This window comes from Desmodus rotundus, chromosome 4 (assembly GCF_022682495.2).
Source record: "Desmodus rotundus isolate HL8 chromosome 4, HLdesRot8A.1, whole genome shotgun sequence".
Taxonomy (NCBI): Eukaryota; Metazoa; Chordata; class Mammalia; order Chiroptera; family Phyllostomidae; genus Desmodus; species Desmodus rotundus.
Genome location: NC_071390.1, coordinates 95,676,907 through 95,700,368, shown reverse-complemented (window position 1 = coordinate 95,700,368; position 23,462 = coordinate 95,676,907). Strand labels below are relative to the sequence as shown.

General features: G+C 35.0%; 1 protein-coding gene across 2 annotated transcripts in view; it reads right to left on the bottom strand.

Annotated features, from left to right (window-relative positions):
• BANK1 (B cell scaffold protein with ankyrin repeats 1) overlaps window positions 1-23,462 on the bottom strand; it is a 295,632-nt gene that overhangs the window by 35,358 nt on the left and 236,812 nt on the right. For both annotated transcript variants that reach the window (XM_053923371.2, XM_045183792.2), the window contains exons 8-10: window positions 10,924-11,002; window positions 6,645-6,953; window positions 2,859-3,167 (exon numbers count right to left, since the gene is read on the bottom strand). In XM_053923371.2, coding sequence (XP_053779346.1) covers window positions 2,859-3,167; window positions 6,645-6,953; window positions 10,924-11,002 — 697 coding nt within the window. The remainder of the gene's footprint in view (window positions 1-2,858; window positions 3,168-6,644; window positions 6,954-10,923; window positions 11,003-23,462) is intronic.

The window sequence follows — 23,462 nt, the reverse complement described above, 5'->3', positions numbered from 1 at the left end:
GAAATGCAAAGAACATCAAGAAAGAATTAGCCGATGAGGCAGTTTTTCTAGTGTTGGGACAGAATAAATAACAATCAAGAGCATAAAGGAAGAGGCAGGCAGGTACACTTCAGTGAAAGAGAAAAGGAAGAAATAACGTAAAGGGACCTTGGTGACCTCACTTAGAGTTCAATTTTTGCTGCTGATTTGGGATGTGGAGCAGATAACCTACCTACCACTTTTTATATACTTAAATGCAAATAATAATAATAATAATCATACATTATAATACTGGTTCCTCTCTGCATATAACACAAATGTGAGAACAAATTAGATTGTGTTTTTGAATTAGAAAGAATTCTTAAAAATTTTTAAGGGTTTTCAGGCTTATAAGTAGGTAAGGTAAATAGCCTTTAAAATTTCTTAGAAACAAGATATCTAAGATTCTTTAAATTTCTTGTGTGTGTGTGTATGACAAATTGTACCATTGTAATATAGGGAATTTATGTAAAATGCAGAAAGACTTTATTATTTGGTATCCAATACAATTTTATGTAACTAATAAATACATGCAAAATGCCAGGGGCCATGGGACATGAGGCCCTGCGTGGCAGGTGCTGCACACTGAGCTGAGCACGGGGAGAGCAAGTTAACTTGTGCATCGTAAATGGTGAAATTTCCACGGCTTCTTCCCACACTCTGATCTCAGAATGCTGGCAACCAAGTATATAAATATAGATGAGAGTTAGTTGGATTGTATTCGAGAAAAATGAAAAAGCAAAGGAGACTAGATCTAAATAAACTAACAGTTTTGGGGTAATTCAGTGAAAAAGCTGGTCACCTCCCCTTTACCCAACAATGCAGTCCACAAGTTAACAAGTAGAATTTCCACTCAAGATTTTGGTGTTTTATTCTTAAACATAAAATTATATCTAAGATAGCCAGGTATTTGATGGGAGTATCAAGTATTCCAGACAGCACAAATAACAAACAAAGATAATAGAGACAGCATGAGAACCAAAGGAAAATAAAAATTCCAGAAGTTTAAAGTAGAAACAAAATGAAAAGAAAATGATAGCCAAAATATTTAGTTATACTGCCCCTACCACCACCAAAGAAAGAGAACAGTACAAAAAAGAACAAACAGAGAACAAGAAAGAGCTCATGGAAAACAAGACCACGGTATGTAACTGAAGGACAAGAAGATAACGTGCAGAGAGGAGAACACAACAGGGGAGTGTACTCGTGGTCCCGAGAGCTCGTTAAGAATTGCGATAGAGAAGATGTTGTACCTCTTTAATGATGTCTGAAATATAACTAAATGGTTGTATTGAGGTACATCTATCTTCTTTTTAAAAATATTTATTGGAATGTACCAACCTTGTCAGAGAGCCTGTAATATTCTTGAGGTCACCATGACAGTCTGAGAATTTGTACTTACCGCTTCTCCCTTGCCTTAATAATCTGGAGAATTTTTCCAGCACATTTAATTTTAATGGAAACATTTAAAATTTGTCATCATTTCTTATTTTTAACAGTTTCTTGAATATTATCAAAATCAGATTTCTATTAAATAAGTATATTATATACTGGTAAATAACTTCAAATATACTTGATCAACTTTCTTATATAAATCTCTCGATACACACTGCTTAAGCACCAGAATAGTTCTTTCGAACCTATTAAGCACAGATAAGTACTTGTGTTCCTTTGGGTAGATTTGTTGTACATACACTTAAATGTTTTGCTTTGGTATCTTGTTTGGATTATTTCAATGTATAATCTATTGCCTCTCAGCTCTAGTTATCAACCCAATATTTTGTTTGATTCCAAACATTTTGTTCGAAAATCTCAATAAAGGGCCACATTGAACTCTATGTACCATATTTTGCTGTGTGTAATGCACACCCACATTTTTACACAGGATTATTATAACCATTATTACACCCATGTTATGTAATCATTATACCCATGCATAATGTGCATTCTTATTTTTCCCTAAAAAATTTGGTCAAAAAGTGCACATTATTCTGACAAAATGTGGTATTTGCATTATCTGTTGCCCAGAAACTCCTCTGAGATGGAGATATTGTTTTATTCCCTTTTGCCACTTCCTAGGATGGCATCCTAGCCCAAAAAGGGCACTCAACACATTCATTTGCATGCCTTGCACTGATGAATGAGAAGTCTTCTCCTAGACACTATAGACTCATGGAGTGAACCAAACCAGACTCTGAGAAATAAGACTAGAGTCAATACATCCTGCTGGGGTTATAGGTATAAAAATACCTTTAGGGATTTGCCAGTTTTTTATTTAGATCCAACTGAGTAGTGAATGATAAAGAAGAGTTAATGTCTATAATGATGTAGAAATTCTGTGACAGATGAAGAGAATCTTAATCATTAGGGTGAAGTGCGATTACCAGGGGAACTGTGGTTACATACATGAGATTCTCGTATTCAAAGTGTTTACATTTTAAAGTTATCTTAAATGAAATTAGGAGCAAAAAGTAAAGTTAGGGGCAAAAAAAGAAGGACCTACCTTCTTTTTTTATATTGCACATTATTCTTAGGAATTGAGCTTCCCTCTCATAAAATTACAAAAAAGTCAAAACAGAATTTCTTAACACATGATATGGCTTCCTGTTCCTTGGATGGTTTGTCAAAATTATCCTTCTTAATAAAGAATTAGAAACTAGACCCCTACTCATTAATTCTTATTTTTTTTATTCACTGTGTTTCTAAATGTTGCAATAGGCCAATATAACTCACCTATGACATGAAAAGGTATTTTTCATCTTTGGGGTTTAGATCCCACCAAAAATGAGGACAATTCCGCCCCCAATCACACACACACAAACAACAACGAAAGACATTACCTTGAGCTATGTACGGTGTGGTTTCCTCCTTCGGAGGGATGTTTGTGGGTCGAGGTGTGGGCGCAGGAGGTCTGTTTATAATAAAAGACCGACCTCCTATTTTTTTCTTTGTACTCGTATTGGCCAGGATCATGTCATATTCACTGTCATCGATCTCAGCAAAAGTGTATGGGTCTTCCTCCTCCTCCTGCTGCTTCTTTTCATCTTCTGTCTGTTCTTCCTCTCCTTCAGGTTCACCTCCGGCTTCCTGTCTTGCACTGGGATTGCACCAACTCTGACTTCTTTCCCTTTGGCCTTCCGACATTTTCCCTATTTATGAAATATTTAGATGGTGGTTACTTTTCAATTATGCGCAATATTTTTGATGTTCATCTATCCCTTGCCTAAACTTCCCCCATAGTAATTTACATATTACAACATAAATTCCCCCCAAAAGAAAAGTGAACCATGGAATTTGCCAACATATCCTTCAACATATCTTTCCTAGCAAAGTTTGTTAACTTTGTTAAGAAAAAACTGTTTAAGACATGGATTTTTTCAAAATATCAACAAACATGTAAATGGTTCCCCCATAGTTTATGAATGATTTAATATCAGGAATTGATTTATAAAATTAATTCTCAAATTTCAAAAACTTTGAAACTTTGTATTTTTCAAACATAATACTTTTAGGTTACTTTCCTACTTGAAGTCATTTGACCTTTCATAGGGTTTGCACTGGGTATTCTGCCTAAAATTCAATTTCTCTGAAAATGATAGGGTGGAATGGTTAAAAGCACTAGTTCTTGGTTTCTTATGGTAAGTCTAACTCGGACAATGACAAACTGACCTTCAACTCTTGCTTTTTATAAGCCAACATGAACCTCATTCCCAGGTAAAGAACACTGAAAAGTAGAGTTCATGACCTAAAAGATGGCATGGACAATCAATAGCTTGAATATTAATTCATATGAAAAGAATAAATTGATGGTTTTCATACTTAGCAACATCTTTACATATTTTTATAAAAATGCATTAAAATATGTTAGTATTCAATAGCAGTTATTTAGCAGATAAAGATACCATACACCCTGGCTAATGAATAAGTTGAAAATAATTTTGATGGCTCTCTGCCAGGCCAATGAGAATTTTTAAAAAATCTTCCCTTTACCAAGTGTTTTGCATAAAGTATTAATGAAAACAATAAAATGAAAAAGATTTCAGTTACTGACAGAAAAATAGTTGTTTTTCTATGTTATTCTGGGATATTCAGGCATGTGAACTAAAGGAGAATGATTCTTCTTTCTCTTGAGTGAGATTCTGACCAAAAATTTTTAAAATTCACTTATGGATATTTTAGTGGAAAAAATTAGGAGCTAAGGAGAAAGACAAGTTATGGAGAAGAATAAAAAAAATAAATATTATAAGAAGGTTCAGTGACTTTGGGAGGTAGGCATAGGAGTAGAGACCAAGATCATCTTCCAATAGTCTTCTATTTGATTGGTTCAGTTGGTTTAACCAATGAATACAGGCCTACATATAACACATATACACAACAATGTATACAGGCCTACATATAACTAACTTTAAAATCACCATGACTTGCCTTTCCTCTGGGAATAAAATGGTGTTGAGATTGTGACTCCATGACTTTTGTCTCACTGACAGCATCACAGGTGAAACCAGATTAAGTGTGTGGGAAAAACTTTTACAGTATTTTATTTTTAGTAGAATGTGTCAACTATGTTACTTTTATGATCTGATTTCCTAAGCTGTTCTCTTTGTTTCTCCACCCACTTCTCTTCCCAGCTCTTTCTAAAGTTGGGCTTGCACTAGAAATAATACATTTTATTTTTTATTTCCTAGTGTATCAGATTATTATACTTTATGTTGGAGTGGGACCTGCACTTTCTCAATGCAGTTGTACATAGGTAAATAACAATTACAATAAATCACTTCTATAATTCTAATTTTTGAAGTAACTGGGGCAAGAGTGTATAACAAAAAGAACACTTAAAATTCCAGAAACCTGTTCAGAGAGGTGTTTGACACATTCTAATCACAGGCTCTATGGTCTTGGATCTGAGTCAAAAACGGACCCTGCCCATTCGGTTAGAATGCCATTCTGATTCACCACGGTTGTGGGTTCGATCTCTGGTCAGGGCACATGCAAGAAGCAACCAATGAATGCATGGATAAGTGGAACAGCAAATCGATGTTTCTCTCTCTCTCTAAAATCAATAAATAAAGAATTAAAAAAAAAAGAGAGATCCTAAGTGATGGCTGCCTTGAAAGTTTGTTGTAAAGATAAAAAGAAACAATATTCTTTATAAACTGAAAAGTGTTCTATAGTGTTCTGTATTAGTGTTTTTTATAGTGAATATGTCCATAAATCATCATGAGGAATTTGATACTTAGAACATTGGTGAGGAGGTCTCTTTTTTCAGTGACTTGAGCCAACTTATCACATACAGAAATTTCCATTAGGAAAAAATTTAATTTAATATTAGCTTCTCTAAGAGATTTCAGCTGATACAAGACAACTTTGCCTCTTAACAATTAATATTAATAATGATATGAAATTGTTCACATCTATTAAAATGATAAACTTATACCAGAATTTTGTTGTCAGTGTACTACTAATCTATGTCCCTTCCTCTGGTCCCAAGATTGACAACCTACTTCGTTGATCTACCCTAATGGCCCATATGAGCTTGACACATAGTAGGCAATCAACAAATATTTGTTGAGTGAGTGAATGGGTCAGGGGAGTGCCTACGAGGGTCTCCATACTTTCCATTACACAGCATTGTCCGTCTCTAAAAGCAGTGCATACCCTAAGTACAGGTTTACGTTGATCAACGTGAACTTTTATAGAGACAGGGCCTTCAAGGACACAGATGTTAAATCTCATGGCTTCAAAATTTACTTTTTGAAACAGCTTTTATATACTTCATAACTTTTTAGGACTCAACAGCTACAGTATTGTGACAAATGGGGTTTTGATAACAAATACTTCTTTTATCCTTCTTTTAAAATTTTATTTGTAAGAACATTTTCTTAACTTGGAAGTAAATATAAAATAGTGACCAATTAAGTGGGTGAAAATTAGTGACCTTGTGACAGTCACTAATGTGAATGTGAAGCTAGAAGTTTGCTAGTCTGTTGCACACTTCAGGCTAATAGGGTCAACATGGAAGCTCTTCTTGATGCTCCTTGACCCCCTCCCCCATTAGACACTGTAATCCTGCATTTGGGGCAAATACTGTCACAGTCATTTAACCGTCCTTCCACTTAATCATTTTGTGTATAGAGTGTTCTTAGATGTTGGTCTCAATGCAGTGTGTGATAAACCCTCTGCTACTTGCTTCCCTTGAAGCTACCAAGTGAGTGAAATGCCCAAGGTCCTTTTTCAAAGCTGTACTATATTAGCCTTTCCCTTTTGCTGGAGGACAGAGTATTTTTTAGAAGTGAAGTTGTCATTTACTTTTCCATGTTCCTTGAGTTTCATTTCAGGGGAAGAATTTATTACAGACTACTTCCTGGTTTTATTTTTTACTTACTTAAACTTTTGCAATGATTCTTTGTTCCAGAAGGAAAGAAGGAAGGAATGCAGGAAGGAAGAAAGGGATGGAGGAATAGTTAGTGGCGGGTGTCTTTTGCCTGATTTCCCAGGCCCTTATTAAAGAATGGAGTAAAGTTGCTCTTAGTGTTAGAAGTTCATCTTCTCTGTATAGATTTGCTACTGCACTATATGCTATTAAGTCTGTCAAATTTTTTTTGTTGTTATTTTAACCTTAAATTTACCTTGTAATGTGAGGTGAGGTTTATCCGGTTGGAGGGCAGCAACTACAGGTCGTGGCGGGGGAAGAGGTGGTCTGTTGTCCCCAAGTGGCTCTTGTGAAGTGATTTCTGGATTGTCCCCAGGAATGAACACATACAAGTCATCATACTGGTCCTCAGAGCTCTCACCGTCAACCTCGGGCAGGCTGTAGTCGGCCTCTGGGCCTGACTCATTCTCTTTCTCCTCCTTTGCTGTTTCATTCGCCTCAGCTCCTTCGGCACTGGGCCTAGATGTCTGCACACTTTCATGATGAAATGCTGGGTTCTGTATGGCTGTTTATAAGGAAGATTGTGTGATTTCGTTTAAACACACCATCTGGAGGCATGTCGTATTTCATAATTTCATACCGAAGTGGTAGTACTGCTAATAAAACTTTTATGATGTGATATAGTGGAAAGCTGACAAATGCATAAATTTGGTGAATAGTCAGTCATTCTTGGGCTTTTAAAATATTTATCGAATGAATTGTTAAAGCTCTATTACATCTTGCTATCTCAATATGAGGCAAACTTATAATATTCTGATTCTCAGAGTTACTGTTCAAGCAGATTCACAGATATGACTGCATGACTGCATTTTTATTAGAAAACAGTGTAACTGCTATAAGTAAAAAATGACGGAAAAGGTAAAGACAAGCAAAATAAATCTTAACTTCCTTATGAATAATGCAATAAAATAAATCTATAATTTAGTCATTGTTTTAATACGTAGCTATCAACAGGTGATACTTTAATTCTTGAAATTATTACTCGGGAAAAGTTAATTTTTTTCTTTAAAAAATTTTATTTATTTATTTTTAGACAGAGGGGAAGAGATGGAGAAAGACAGGGAGAGAAACATCATGTGTGGTTGCCTCTCTTGTGCCCCCAACTGGGGACATAGCCTGCAACCCAGACATGTGCCCTGACTGGGAATCGAACTGGTGACCCTTTGGTTCATAGGCCAGCACTCTGTCCACTGAGCCACACCAGCCAGGGCAAATTTTTTCTTTTTTAATGAGGAAGGGATAGAAGTTGCCAATAGTAGGTAAATCTTTCTAGGGCTCAGTTCTCTTACCTATAAAATGTACTCTATCCTGAAGCTTAACCAAATGATCCAAATGCCCTCCATTTAAGAATGATGATGCCAACATTTGTTTTTATACTGTACATTAAAGCTTTCTAACCACTCTGGAAGGAAAATAGAAAATTGGATATTATAATGCAATACCTTTAAATATTAAAACACTTTTGTTTATATTCTCTTTATAAAAATTCTACTCTAAATTAAACTTTCACAAACTTTACAACAAACTTTTGAATCTCTGTATTGCAGGGAATATGTGAATTGTCATCATCAGTGAAATTAAAAACAAATAATTGTTTTAAACTATTGCTAAACTTAAATACAGCTATAGAAGCCAGAGTGGCATGTAGAAAAACATTTTTTTAAGTTAAATGTTACAATGTAGAAAATTTTCAGCAGTGGGAAAATAAATTAGTAATGCAGAAAAATCATGCCGGTGTGGGTTCACATTTCTACATTGAATTTTATTGTTTAATTTTTCTCTTCTTTCACATGAGAGAAAGGTGTAGGTGCCAGCACTAGAGCTACAAAGCAAGATTCTTTGGTTACCAGCCCAGGCAGAGCAGATGGCCTTTCATTCTTGCACAGATCTCTCCACAGATCCCCACGTTCTACATCTAACACCAAACACTGAGCCTGAAACAAAGTAGTCTCTGGAAATCCTGATGGAGTGAGTAAATGATGGAATAACTGAAAAGAAATTATTGCTCAGGGATAACAGAAGGGCTTTACTGCATCTCTTTGGGTAAGTCAAACACCAACTTAAAATTACATTTACATTATAGGAAATTATAGGAAATTACTTGCAGCCAACCTTATGCTATACATAAGACAATGTTTTATGTATACACTGTCCAAGAAACTGTCTCCTTGGACCTTGTCAAATATGCTCAAATGTGCAATCCAGCCCTGGAGAGTTTCATAGTGGGTCAGTGGGATTTATGAAGCTTCATAGCAATGGTGGAACCAATGGAAATCTGCCGACTTAGGGTGGGCGTCCTATGCTTCATCCTCTCTTCCATGGAAGAGCCTGAGGCCTGCGTCTGGTCACACTGAGTTTCACATTTGAGACAGTTCCAGGTCCCAACTGTCTGTAGCAACGAGACTGTTCTGTACAAATAACTTACCACAGACAGTTTTTCTGAGGATTACATGTCATTTTGAATTAACGATGGCCTTTATCATCACTTATTATCATTAAAAATAATAAAATGTATAACATTAAAACTTTACATATTAATACATTACTTTAATATTTAGCATTATTTTGTGTTCTGCAATAATATTTGAAGGTGTGTACTGATTTTGCCAAAGTATGTTAGTTCAGGCATTGTGTTTAAATGTGTTTGATATGCAGGTGAGCCTATGACTTGAAAAACCTGTGATCAATAATGCTTAGCTGAGTTTCAACTGTGCACTGTTAAAAGTGCAAGTGCCCTGAGGCAAAAGCCTGCTTGATGTGTGAGATGTCACTGTGGCTGCACACAAGCAGGCCAGTGGTCAGAGATGGGGTGATGATCTAGGGCGTCATCAGTGATGATAAAGATTGTAAGTATGATGTGAAGGTATTGGAAAATTCGGAGCAGAAGAGGGATTAGTTCCTTCATGAAGCATAGTGTATTCGGGGTGGCAAATGTGGAAGCTGCTATTGATGGAGCAGGGGAGGATTGAATGTGGGAGGTGGGTGGGGGGAGGGCAGGGGAGAATAATGGGGAAAAATGGGGACAACTGTAATTGAACAACAATACAAAATTTAAAAAATTTGAAAAAAGTGCTATTGGCACTTTGGACTAGATACTCCTGTGTTGTGTGGGGGGACGTGTTCTGTAGGATATTTAGCAGCATTGCTGTGGTCTCTGCTCTATAAAGGCCAGATGCAAACCTCCCTTCTCAAGTCATGCCAATAAAAAAATTCTCTGTTCAATAAGTTAGTAAGAGAAAGACAAATACCATTTGATTTCATGTATACGTGGGAATTAAAGAATAAACTAAACAAACAAAGAAAATTGAAACAGACACAGAGAGCAAACTAATGGTTGCCAGAGGGGTTGGTGTTTTGGGGGCTCTGTGAAAGAGGCGAAGGGATTAAGAAGTCCGAATTGGTAGTTACAAAATACACACAGGGGTATAAAGTACAGCACAGGGAATATGGTCAGTAACATTATAGTAATTATGTATATGGTGCCAGGTGGGACTGAAAATATCAGGAGGAAAGCACTTTGTAAAGTATAATTGTGTAACCACTATGTTGCACACCTGAAATGAACACAAACTAACAATGAATGCAAACTGTAATTGAAAAAAAAAAACCCAACAACACTCCATTCATTGATATCCTCTTTTGGGGGCAGAAAATAGCCCTCCATTGTCAGCCACTGGGCTACTGCAATAATCCAGGGGGAGCTGGTGACAGAGTGGACTAGGAGTGATCACAATAAAAGGGGGAGAAATGGCTGAATGCTGGCTGTATTTTGAAGGTAGAGCCAACACTACTCAGACAGACTGAATATGGGGCAGGAGACAAAGTGAAAAAACATGGGTGACCAGGATTTTTGGACTGAATTCACTAAGGACAGAATCTTTGCTACCTTGAATGGGGAAGTCAGCAGGTGGAGTAGGTTGGGAGTGGCAGGAATTAGGGTTTCCAGATTTGGAAATGTCAGGTAAGTGATGCATATCAGCCATGCTGGTGAAGCAAGCTGTTGAGTACCAATGGAATCTGACATAATGGGCACGGTGGCCTATCTACAGAGACTGCAGCCATCTTTGAATATTAGACTATAGCACCACATCCTATGACAGCCAGTGAGGAGGACCTTAGAGAGCATCCTCCTGACCCGTCTCATTTCCTAGCTGAGAAAAGGTCTGAAAAGAATGTGACCTTTTTTTAAATTAAAAAAAAACCCTGAAAATATATAGTTGTTAAATAGTCAGAATATTTACATCAATATGATTTGTGTATTTTGTTTGGGTAGGAAAAATGAGTGTTTCATTATTAAACATTAAATTTAGGAGTATTTAAATTAGCAACATAATTTACTAATATTTCTGCCATATTATAAATTAAAAGTCATTCAGTTAATTACTTTTTCATGCTCTCTTCAGTCTTACTTTTCAGTTACATTATGTAATAAAAACATTATACATATGCACTATACATAACGTAGGGACACTTACTGGGAAAATATGCAGGCAGTGAAGTAATATCCTCTTCATAGTCATGTTCTTGCTCATTGTTTCCACTAATTTCTTGAATCTGAAAAAAATGTAATTTTCAATAATATGCGTTAGTCTTAATAAATCTGCACTTTACATATACTAAAAAAGCTGATAGAAATGAAAATGGTTTTAATTTTTTTATTTAAATACCTTAGTTTCATTATATTACTTAGTATATTTGTGTTATCTATGGTTGCTTAATGACACATAGTATTAGAAGTATAACTGGAGCAATAGAGCATGTAAAATAAGCAATAAATTTATTTAAAAATGAAACTCATTGCAATTGCTTTAAGGTTCAAATTATGAGCTTTAGATGTAATAAATACTGAATAAAATTAAGCACAGCTGTTTCTCTTAAAAACTATGAAATTTCCTTCTTTATAATATTTCTGAATCTTTTTATCCATTCAAAAGATATTCTTAATTCAGACTTTCAGCCAAGATTGAGGCGTAGGTAGATACACTTTACTGCCTCACACAACGAAAAGAAGAACAACAACAAATTTAAAAACAAAAAGTAACCAGAACTGCCAGAAAATCGAACTCTATGGTAGTCTGACAACCAAGGAGTTAAAGAAGAAACATTCATCCAGACTGGTAGGAGGGGCAGAGATGGGCAGCTGGGTGGAGAGAACTTGTGGCAAGGTGGCGGATGGAGGACCCGGTGGTCCCACATTCACGTGCAGATAAACCAGGAGGAACAACTGGGGAGCGAGACAAACCATGTAACCCCGGATCCCAGTGTGGGGAAATAAAGCCTCAAAACCTCTGACTGAAAAAAAGCTGTAGGAGTTGAAGTGGCAGGAGAAACTCCCAGCCTCACAGGAGAGGTCGTTGGAGACACCCACAGGGTCCTAGAATGTACACAAGTCCACCCACCTGGGAATCAGCACCAGAAGGGTCCAATGCTTGTGGGTAGCAGTGAAAGTGACTGAAAGCCAGCTGAGAGCTGAGCAAGCAGCACTGTTCTCTCTCGGACCTCACCCCAACATATGGGGCCACAAAGCAGTGGTTGTCCCACCGTGGTGAACACCTAAGGCTCCACCCCTTATTACATAACAGGTGCACCGTGATGAAAAATAATGGCCCAAATAAAAGAACAGATTAAAGCTCCAGAAAAAATACAACTATTTGATGAAGAGATTGCTAACCGATCAGATGCACAGTTTAAAACACTGGTAATCAGGATGCTCACAGAAATGGTTGAGTATGGTGGCAAAATAGAGGAAAAAGTGAAGGCTATGAAAAGTGAAATAAAGGAAAACTTACAGGGCACCAATGGTGATGGGAAGGAAACTGGGACTCAAATCAATGGTCTGGACCAGAAGGAAGAAGTAAACATTCAACCAGAACGGAATGAAGAAACAAGAATTCAAAAAAATGAGGAGAGTCTTGGGAAACCCTGAGATAACCTTAAACAATCCAACATCCAAATCATAGGGGTGCCAGAAGGAGAAGAGGAAGAATAAAAAATTGAAAACTTATTTGAACAAATAATGAAGAAGAACTTCCCTAATCTGGCAGAGGAAATAGACTTCCAGGAAGTCCAGGAAGCTCAGAGAGTCTCAAAGAAGTTGGACCCAAGGAAGCACATACCAAGGCACATCATAATTACATTAGCCAAGATTAAAGATAAGGAGAGAATCTTAAAAGTAGCAAGGGAAAAGGATACAGTTACCTACAAAGGAGTTTCCATAGGACTAGTAGCTGATTTCTCAAAAGAAACCTTGCAGGAAAGAAGGGGCTGGAAAGAAGTATTTGAAGTCATGAACGGCAAGGACTTATGTCTAAGATTACTCTATCTAGCAAAGCTATCACTTAGAATGGAAAGGCAGATAAAGTGCTTCCCAGATAAGGTCAAGTTAAAAGAGTTCATCCCCACCAAGACCTTATTACGTGAAATGTTAAAGGGACTTATCTAAGAAAAATAAGAAGACCAATAATATGAACAGTAAAATGACAACAAATACATAACTATCAACAATTGAACCTAAAAAAACCAAAAATGAACTAAGCAAACAACTAGAACCAGAATAGATTAATAGAAATAGAGATCACATGGAGGGTTATCAGTGGGGAGGAAGGAGAATGGGGGGAAAGGCACAGGGAATACAAAGCATAAACAGTAGCAAAATAGACAGGGGAGGTTAAGAGTAGTGTAGGAAATGTAGAAGCCAAAGAACTGATATGTATGACCCATGGACATGAACTAAGGTGGAGGAATGATGGTGGGAGGGTACAGGGCAGAGGGGAATAAAGGGGAGAAAAAATAGGACAACTGTAATAGCATAATCAATAAAACATGTTTTTAAAAAAGATATATATTTTTAATCCACTTGCTTAAGTTTTATTTCTTATATATATATTTTTTACTGTAATTGAATAACAATAAAAAAAGTAAAACAAAAAATAAAAAAGATATTCTTAATTACATCAACTATTATAATACAGCAAAAGACATGAAATTTTAAAGGGGTTCATTTTTGGTCTTTAAAAAGAAATAGAAAACCCAAGTAAGGGAATTCATGTTTGTCTTTCTGAAATCAGTTCCTCTACATGTGGGAGGGAGAATTACTGAGAAAGGACAGAAACCTATTATTTCTGGAATTGCTAGTTTTTATTTATAATCTCTGAAAAAGACATGAGGTCAACATTCAGGAAACGTATCTGTGCCCACAGAGAAGGAGAACTAATACAAGTGGCAGTTCTATTTGTGCAAAAGCATGTGAGAAAAGAATGAGTTAACTACATGAGTAGCATAGGTCACATTTTGTTACCATGAACTCCAAGTGATTATTCAAATAACTTATGATTTTGTTCTTAATTAAACTGAAATAATTAGGTTATTTGCTCTGCATTTGGACTGTCCATTTAAAAATCGAAAACATTCATATTAAAACATAATTAAATTTATAGCAGCCTTGGTATGCAAGAATATTTGGCCTACATATTGACTTCAACAATTTGGTACGTCATTCACTTTGGTCAATGGGAGCACAGTGGAACTTATTCTTTTTTTTTTTTTTCCCCCTAAACCAATGTTATCCAGAGAAGAATGTTAGAATAAACTAAAGTTAATTGAATAAACTAATGTTATCCACAGTGTTTCATTTCCAGTGGAAATGTGAAAAAAAAATTTCTTTAGTATTTTTTTAGTGAGCTTGATACAAAAGCTCATTTTCTATTTAAATTATATTTTCCCCTTGGTTGAATGAATCAAGTGATAATATGAAAATCATGTCACTTTACTAGGGAGATTGACATATTGATTGATATTTGTACACTTTCATGTTAAAGGCATTGTTTAACATAGCCATTCATTATTTCCAATTAGCCTGACCTCTAATTTCATAAAGTAGGTCAAAAATATACTTAAAAATTTAATACTTTAAAAATCATAACAAGAAACTTTTTGCTAATTAAAAAACAGAAATGGTTTTTGAAAATTTCAGGCACTGTAACAACTTCCTATTATACTGTTCATAAGCCTAGACATTATGAGTCCAAGGTCAGTGCGAATTAATAACGGAACCGTGGGGAAGTGTGTATGTAAGTGTAGGTGTATCAATTGAGGTTGAAGCTTAATGAAATCATTTTTGTGCCATAACTTAAGCTATATAACATTTGAACAAACAAAAAGCAAGCCAAAAAATGTTTTGAAAGAAATTGCTTTCAAATTCAAAAAATACCGGAGTTTGACTGATTTGAGCACTTTCATAAGTTTAATATAAAATTGATATTGTCTATAATCAGGCTATGCAGCAGAAAGTAAATGTTTTTCAGTAACAAAAGGATCGTTAGAAATATTTATATTAAAGAACCAATGTTTCTTGAGTTCCTTACATTTACAATCATATTTATTTAGAAAAATATTGTATCTAGTGCTATTTCAACTCTCTAATGACATCAGTGATGGATTCAAAGACAAGGATGAGGGCACCTGACATCGGATTACTCTAATATTTGGCTGTGTGGTGCAGTGGACAGAGTTTAGATTTTAAAGTCAATCTAAGAACAAATTATAACTCTGTTATTTATTAGTTATATAATTAGTCAAGGTACTTTATTCTAAATCTCAATATTCTACCCTGCAAAATTTGAATAGTAATATTTATGCCATCAGTTGACTGGGAAGGTTAAATTAGAATAATGTAAGCAAAACACGTATCACATCGATCATACAGTAAGTGCTCTAGAAATGCAATCTGCATATGTTAGATTTTCCTTCATCATACAAAATATAGATCTACACTTAAGAAAAAATGGTGACCACATTGATTTGATGAGGGAATCATTGACATGTATCAATAATTATTTCACTTGATGTCTTCTCAACTGTGTACCTCTAGAAGTTCTGCTGCAATGGAAGAAGAACTGTAATATTAACTTTCTATGTAAATGGAGTGTGGCAGTATAATTATGTTATTAAAAAAACCTTTATAATTTTCAAGGTAATAGAGATGTTAAACATCAGGGAATAAGAGATATTTAACTCTTTAATAACTTTTTTCTGGAGCTGGAGCTTGACTTTATTTGTTCACTTATCAAATATTTATGCAGGCCTATTATATGCTAACTATTCTGCTAGTAACTAAGAAAAATAAGTTAAAAATAAAAAATACATAATTCCTACTCTCAAAAACATCACATTTTTATTGGGAGAAGAAAAATAATGAGATAATTAAAATACACTATTTTATTTATTTAACTGTAGTAAACTCAGTTCCTACAGGTGAAATAGAGAATTAGGAAATAATCAGATAACAAAGGCAAAGTTTTATTCATTTGCTTTTAGATGAGGAGATTAAATTAAAAATATTCTTAGTGTCTATTATGCTAAGTGAAGTATGTCAGACAAAAAAAGTCAAATACTACATGATTTCATTTATATGTAGAGTCTTAAAATAGAACAAGCGAACAAACAAGCCAAAAGAAACTTATGAAAACAGAGAACTGATGGTTGCCAGAGAGTTTTGAGTAAGCGGGATGGGTGAAAAGGGGAGGGAGCATATAGTCAATGATAACGGGAAAAGTTTGCACAGTGACGGACATTTACTAGCCTGTGTGTGATATTCACATTATAAGATACACAAATATTGAATCACTATGTTGTGTACATGAAACTAATATAATATTGTATTTCAACTAGACTGAAATAAAATATTTAACATTATCTTGACATTTACTTGGTTCCTACTTGATGAAAACTCCAGCAGAAACAACAAAATCTATAGTCAAAATGCTCGGTGTAACACACAATGTTTAATAAAATTAAAATTATAAACTAAAAAGAAAAACAGGTATTTTGTTGACTGACGTATATAAAGCTCCACATGGTTTTGGCATCTGGTACTGGTCAGTGTGATCATAAAGTTCTGATTTCAAGGGAGTGAATAAAAACAATGTTAACCTAGCAGTTGTTTTCCAAATCTTTTTATGAGGTTCTGAAGATACTGTAATTAGCCTAACTCTAGCCCAACATTCCCCCATGTTAATTACACACGATTTTACCAGCTCTAAAGCATATGGATGTCTGTGGAATGAGAATAAGAGGATTCATATGTGTTTAAAATGTAACAAATTGACCCTGTGATATTTTGTATATTATCTAAAAGGAATGCACTGGGCTGCAGAATCTGAGATAAGATTTCTATTGAAACAATAAATATTATTCTTACTAAATGTTAAGAATAATAATCAATGTTATAATGAAGCATGATAAACAGCAAAATAGAGTCTCAAAAAATTTTCAATGGCACATTGTAGGAATAAACATCTTAGTTCTCATTATATCTTTTAAGAAAATTTGTTTCTTCGTAGGCCATCTGGGAATATAGTCCAAAAGCAGATTCATATAGTTTCTCATGAAAATTTCTTTTTATATTATAGGATTCAGATCCTAAATATAAAAATTAAATAGGAAAAGCCTTAAAAAACAGCTTATAAGAGTTTTCAATTAAGGTCATGATGAGCCTGGTGAGGACGAAGGATCTCGAAGAGTAAAATAGAAGAATGGGACACATCAGGTCTATAGAGCCCCTTTCAAGACCCACGATGTGAAGAGGGTTACAAGACAATTGTGCTTAAGGTGTGTTTGTCAAACAATGAGTTTAAAATGTCAGCAAAAGGCTCTAATGCAGGCAAGGGCCATGGAGAGGGCAGGTATGACCTCCAGAGTACAGGTGCAGAAAACACTGTATTAGGCAATGTGAGAGACATAAATATGAAAACTTAATAATCCCAAACATCAGTTTAAAATTATTGGGGATGAAAAGATATATAGATAAGATAAAATGAAACAAGCTTTAAAATATGCATATACTTGTGAAATGCTATAATATAGGCCCATGCAATCATTTCCATTGTGTTAATGGAACAAAGAACATTTCAGAGTAGGCAGTATTCAAGCTGAGTCTTAAAGGATAAGTATAGTTTTTTTAAAAAGATTTTATTTATTTTTAGATAAAGGGGAAGGGAGGGAGAAACAGAGGGAGAGAAACATCCATGTGTGGTGTCCTCTCATGTGCTGCCTACTGGGGACCTGGCCCACAACCTAGGCATGTGCCCTGACTGGGAATCGAACTAGTGATCTTTTGGTTCACAGGCCAGAGTTCAGTCTACTGAGCCACACCAGCCAGAGTGGATGAGTATAGTTTTAATATATAAAAAGAAGGGAGGGAGCAAAGTCTTGGTCAATGGACAAGTATGACTGAAACAAAGATAACTTGGTGAATGGTTCATAGCTGGCTTGATTAGGTTGAAGGTGAAAGTCAAGATCGGGTGGTGGATTCAGGAAACTTTATTTTATAAAGTTTAAATGTTTTTCAGTATGTAATTATTTTCTAAGAAATGGGAAATAGCATATTCCTGTCTGTATTTTAGAAAAAGAATTCCAACAACAGTGGGTAAGAAGGAGAGGGGGTTATTTTAAATGTCAAGGGGAAGTGTGATGAGAATAGTGAAAGAAAATATTTAATGGAGAAGGTAGATTTAAGAAATATCAGGGAGATGGGATAGACAGGAGTTTTTAAAGCTCAATGCCAAAAGCTGAGGCCGAGGGCCAAAGAGACTGTGTTAAGTTTTTGTTTAGTACAATGACATCTGGTGACCAGTTCTGATGCTGAAAACACTTTTTTTAAATGACACTCTTCCAAAGAACTCTCACCATTTAACGATGAGGATAGAAAACCTTTTCTATGTAACTGAGATGAGAGTTTTAGATATAATATCAACATTCTTGGATAGCCTTTACATTCTTCATACAACATTTGGAAATACATATTGCAGTGGGCATATGGGTATTAAATTGTGAGTATTCCAAGTTTTTAAAATAAAGTTAAGCACTTGACCAACTTGGGAGAACGAAAGGTAGTTAATTATATGATTGCCTATTAATTTGATCAACAAGACTTAACTATGAAAGCAGGTGCATAGAATTAAATTGCATAATAACTAAGCACAAATTCCAAATTAGATTATAAAGATACCGAAAAAGTGTTTAGATGCAAGCAATTGAACATCAAACTATACATTACATTTAATCAAATCTTCCTTAAAAGATTTCTTAAGTTTTCTTAAGTGTTTCCTAAGATTTCTTAAGTGTTTCTTCCTTAAAAGATTTTATTTATTTATTTTTAGAGAGAGGGGAAGGGAGAGAGAAAGAGAGGAAGAGAAACATTGGTTGCCTCTTGCACACACCCCAACTGGGGACTGAACCCATCTGCTGATCTTTGGCTTTGCGGGACACACCAAACTAATTCAGCCACACTGGTCAGGGCTATTTCTTTTTTAAAAATTAAAAGATTTCAAACAAGTTGCTATAAAGCTAAATGGATTAATTAGGTGCTGGATGCTTCTGAACAATAAGTACACTAAAAAACAAAACAAAACTGTACACTGTATCCACCATTTAAAAATGAAGTTAGGTGGAGAAGAGATAGAAGAAAGAGGGGATTTAGCAAAAGTGAGAAAAAATATCAGAGATAGAAGGATATAATCACACAAATCAAAGGTCAAAACTAAGAGCAGAGAATCATTCTTAATTTATTCAATTTCAGAATGGTATTCAGAACTCAACTAAAACACTTGAAGAATCAATTTCTGGAACAGGAGACTTTACTAACCTCATGTAACAAGTTAGCTCTGGAAAATTCTTACCTAGTCTAGACATGCCATCTAACATTTTCAAGCATGATGAATAATAAAAAACCTTGGTTCATTAGTTAATAAACATTTACTGAATGTTTTTCACATGCATGATGCTAGGCAAGTTTCCAGGGTGTATACAAAATATATAACATAAGTTCCTAAGGTTCTGAATATGTAGCTAGAGAAATAAAGGTGAAATTCACAAAACAATTGTAGTCTCAAGTGTTTGGTTTGGCTAAGCAGTGCAATAGAAGACAAAGAATGAAGTCATTCTAGGTTGGAATGACTAAAGCTGGAATCTCAAGGATGGGTAGATTTTGAGAGATAAACCTTAAATATAGTCCTACCAGCTAACGCATGCTTTTTGAGCTAATGGATGAATAAACAATAAATGAATTGGTAGAAGAGGAAAGAATGTGGATATTTTTGGCAAAAAGAATGGTGCAGGCAAAAGCAAGATTGATTAGCTGATATGTAGAGGTCAAAGAGCAAAGCTACCCAGTCAAAGAAGGAGGTGAATTTTGGGGAGAACATGTGAATTTTGAAAGGAAGATTGGAGTCAACATTTGCACATTATACCCCAATTATGGAGTAATGAAAATATCTCTAGATGATGGTAGAGATAAGATTGTCACTAAATATCTCATCTATAAATACATGTAGGTTTATAGGGGCTAAGAGTTTGAGTCCAGAAGTATCATCAGAAAGATCTAGAATGAAATCTTACGCTTCTACTTATTACCTACCTGTGCTTAGGCACCTTCCTCTCTCTTGGTCTCTCTGGATGTAAAAATAAGCATGAACATACCTTGCTTCACAATGTGATTGTGCAAATTAAATAAGAAAATACATGTCAGAGACTTAGCACAGAGGCTGGCACACAGAAAGCACTCAACAACTTATCTCTACTGTCTTCACTAACATCATCCTTCTATTTCAGAACCCATTTTATGTAGCCCTAGTTTTTCACGTACTAAAATTTGTTTATGCTCTAATTTATATTCAGTTATGAGGAAGTGAAGACCAGTTATGTTTAACTTGGAATATAAAGAATAAAAATATAAAGACCAAGATAGTATTTTTTGTAGCTTACAATGTTTTTAAAAATTTATCTCTATTTTTAAGAGTGGTGGATCACAAAACATATGTGATGAGTGGTCAAGACTGGACCAATTAAGCTAATAAAAATTAACACAGAGCTCCAGGTTATGGTTGTGTAGGTTGTCCCATGAAGTCCTCCAGGGTACCATTCCCTAGATTATGACATATAAGGCACCCTGAGGGCTGGATGTCAGCAGGGTTGGTGAGAACAGAGGTCTCTCAAATGATTCTGTAGTGTTTAATTCTCAAATGACTTATACTTGATTTTACAATCTTGATATTACAATAAGGACTTATTTAGGTTAATATTAAAACTAGTTTGCCTTCTTCCAGCATGAAATGACACGGGAGAGAACGGGTGAAAACTCAGAAGGGTGTTTCCTGGTTGGTGCACCAAGAGTACGGAAGGAGAAACTGGCCGTGGATGAGATACAAAGTACACAGGTGAGGAGTCCAAAACTGATGGCAGAACTTGACTTCAATGAACCGTGAACCTAGGAGTGCTGCATTTATTACCTCGACTCTGGCTTCTATTCCTGTAACAGTAACAAAAGGGTAGAACTAATGCCAGCAAAGAGCTTTGCTATTGACAATTTTAAAATCTTGAAATCAGTTTTAGTTTCAAAATTATAAGTAAAAAAAGTTAAACTTGTGTAAAGGAAACACAAAATACCCCTATGTCAAAAGTATAAATCATTATACTATTCTGAATACTCCAATCAAATCAAATTAAAAAAAAAACATGCTTTCACTTGGAAGAAAACTAAATAAAAACTAAGTAATGAACGGATTTACATGTTTCCAAGTTGGCACACTGGTCTTAGTGAAGGGTACTCAGGGTTACATTTATGTTGACTATTACGAAGAGCCACGTTTTTTTCTTTTCTCTGAGCCTTTGATAATTTGAGTGAGGGTAAAAAAAAACAAATGGAAAAGAAACCAAAATACAAGCAGAGTAATAAAAGGCACTGTCATCACCACAGTTGCCGGGCATTTTGTTTAAAAAGAGGAATGAGTGGTTTCTGAAATCCAAGCCAAAAGCAAACATAAAATACCACTTAGAGTCCCAGCAACTTTCCACAAAGATTATATTCTTTAGTTGTTAGACAAGTGTTATTTGACAAATGAAACAAAAGACCCTCAAGTTTATATTATTACTATCAGAAAATAAGTGTTTTTTGACAAATTAAATAGGATTCTTAAAGCTTATATTGTTGTTGGCTTTTTAAAAGACTTTATATATTTACTTTTAGACAGAGGGGAAGGGAGGGAGAGAGGGAGAGAAACATCAATGTGTGGTTGCCTCTTGTGTGCCCCTACTGGGGACCTGGCCCACAACCCAGGCATGTGCCCTGACTGGGAATTGGACCAGCAACCCCTTGGTTGGCACTCAATCCACCGAACCACACCAGCCAGGGTGATATATTGTTATTGAACAATTCATTAGATATTTACATGGCTGAAATAATACTTAGATTCCAAATACAAAAATAAGATTAATTTCTATTGATCAGAGCATTTAAATCATGAAAGATCAATAGCCAGAAGGGTGAATCATACATTAATGAATATATGGTGAGATAGTAAATAAAATTTCTAGCCTTGAACCTTTAATTTGATGGCAGGTGTCAATTTTAGGAGAGGCTGTTCCTATGGGAAATAGGCACCAGAGACAAAACTGTATAAAATACTTTTTATATTGCATCTAATGTTATTTTTTATATAGTGCAACACACCATAGTACTCTAAGTATTTTTCCCATTTAAAAAATTTACATTTAAATTGTGGAGTTTAGTAACACTATCCATACCAGTCAGTAGCAGAGTAGTATCTCATAATCAGAGAAACCTGAGGACACGCATGCATCCTCAGTAAGTAGTTTTACTTGTTAATAGTTGCCATTTCACTCCTTTGCAGTTTACCAGATTCTACTCAGATCAGCTATCAGAACACATTTTAGCATTCCACTTAACTTGGAGAACTATACTGGCAAGATGCACACTTTAAGGTCTTACCTAAATACAGATTTATTTAAGATGATATATTATAGAGTTGTACAATTGAAACCTGTATAATTTTGTTAATTAATATCATCCCAAAAATGCAAAAAAATTTTTTAGAAGGAACATTAAGCAAACATGCACTTTGTATACCAAAGACAACCCAAAACTATAGTGAAATAAATTTGATAAGTTGATAGGAGAACAAAATGGTTGACAGTCAATTTGTATTGCCTTTAAGTTAACATAAGCTGAAAAATGCTGTGGTACAAGGAATTTTGTTGTATATTAAAAAATATAGTTCCCCCATACCCACAAGTAAAACCAAAATAGAAAAGAATCAATAAAGCCAATACGCTCACTTTGTAAGAAAAACATAATTTTATTTAGCCCAGAACTCTGAAAGATATTAACTTGTAATAATAAAATGAATTTTATTTTGTGCAGGTCCCAACCAAGACATTAAGGGTGCTGCTTTTTATATTCTGTAATCACTGAAAAATGAGCCCATTCCACTCCATTATGCCCCTGAGAACTGCAGACCTTCTTGCTGTGAGGTAGTTGCTTTAGCATTTTTTAAGTTTCAAGTGATTTATAGGGCAGATTTCAGTCACTTGTGAAAATAATTTCTAATTTTCATATTCATAGCCTCAAGGAAATCAGGACTAGTCTAATGAAATCAAGATGTGCCTAATATTCACTTTCCTCTGGAAGTGACTTAATTGAGTGTGTAACCTTAGATGAGGTTTAAATAAATTTACCTAATTCAGTTTATCTTCAGCTTTACCTTTACATATCTATTGAGAGGGATTTTTCTGGTTCGAAATGTAGACAACTATTTATTTCCAAATGGCAGGCCGTGAGATTTGACTGAAGAATGATTTTACAAGGTGATATATAGTTTAAAATAGTTTCTTTAAATAAAAAATATCCCCCATAAATATGGTCAACTCATCACTAATAAAGCAACAAAGGCGATACAATGTAGCAAATACAGTCTCTTCAAAAACTGGTCATGAACAACTGGGCCCGTCCGTGCAAAACCATGAATCTAGACACAGACCTCGTACCTTCACAAAAGTTAAATCAAAATGGGTCACAGACATAAATATAAAATGAAAAACAATAAAAGTCATAGACGATAACATCGGAAGACCTTGGGTATGGTAAATGATCTTTTAAAACATCATCAAAGACAAGACCTATGAAAAAAATAGTTGATAAATTGAACTTCATTAAAATAAC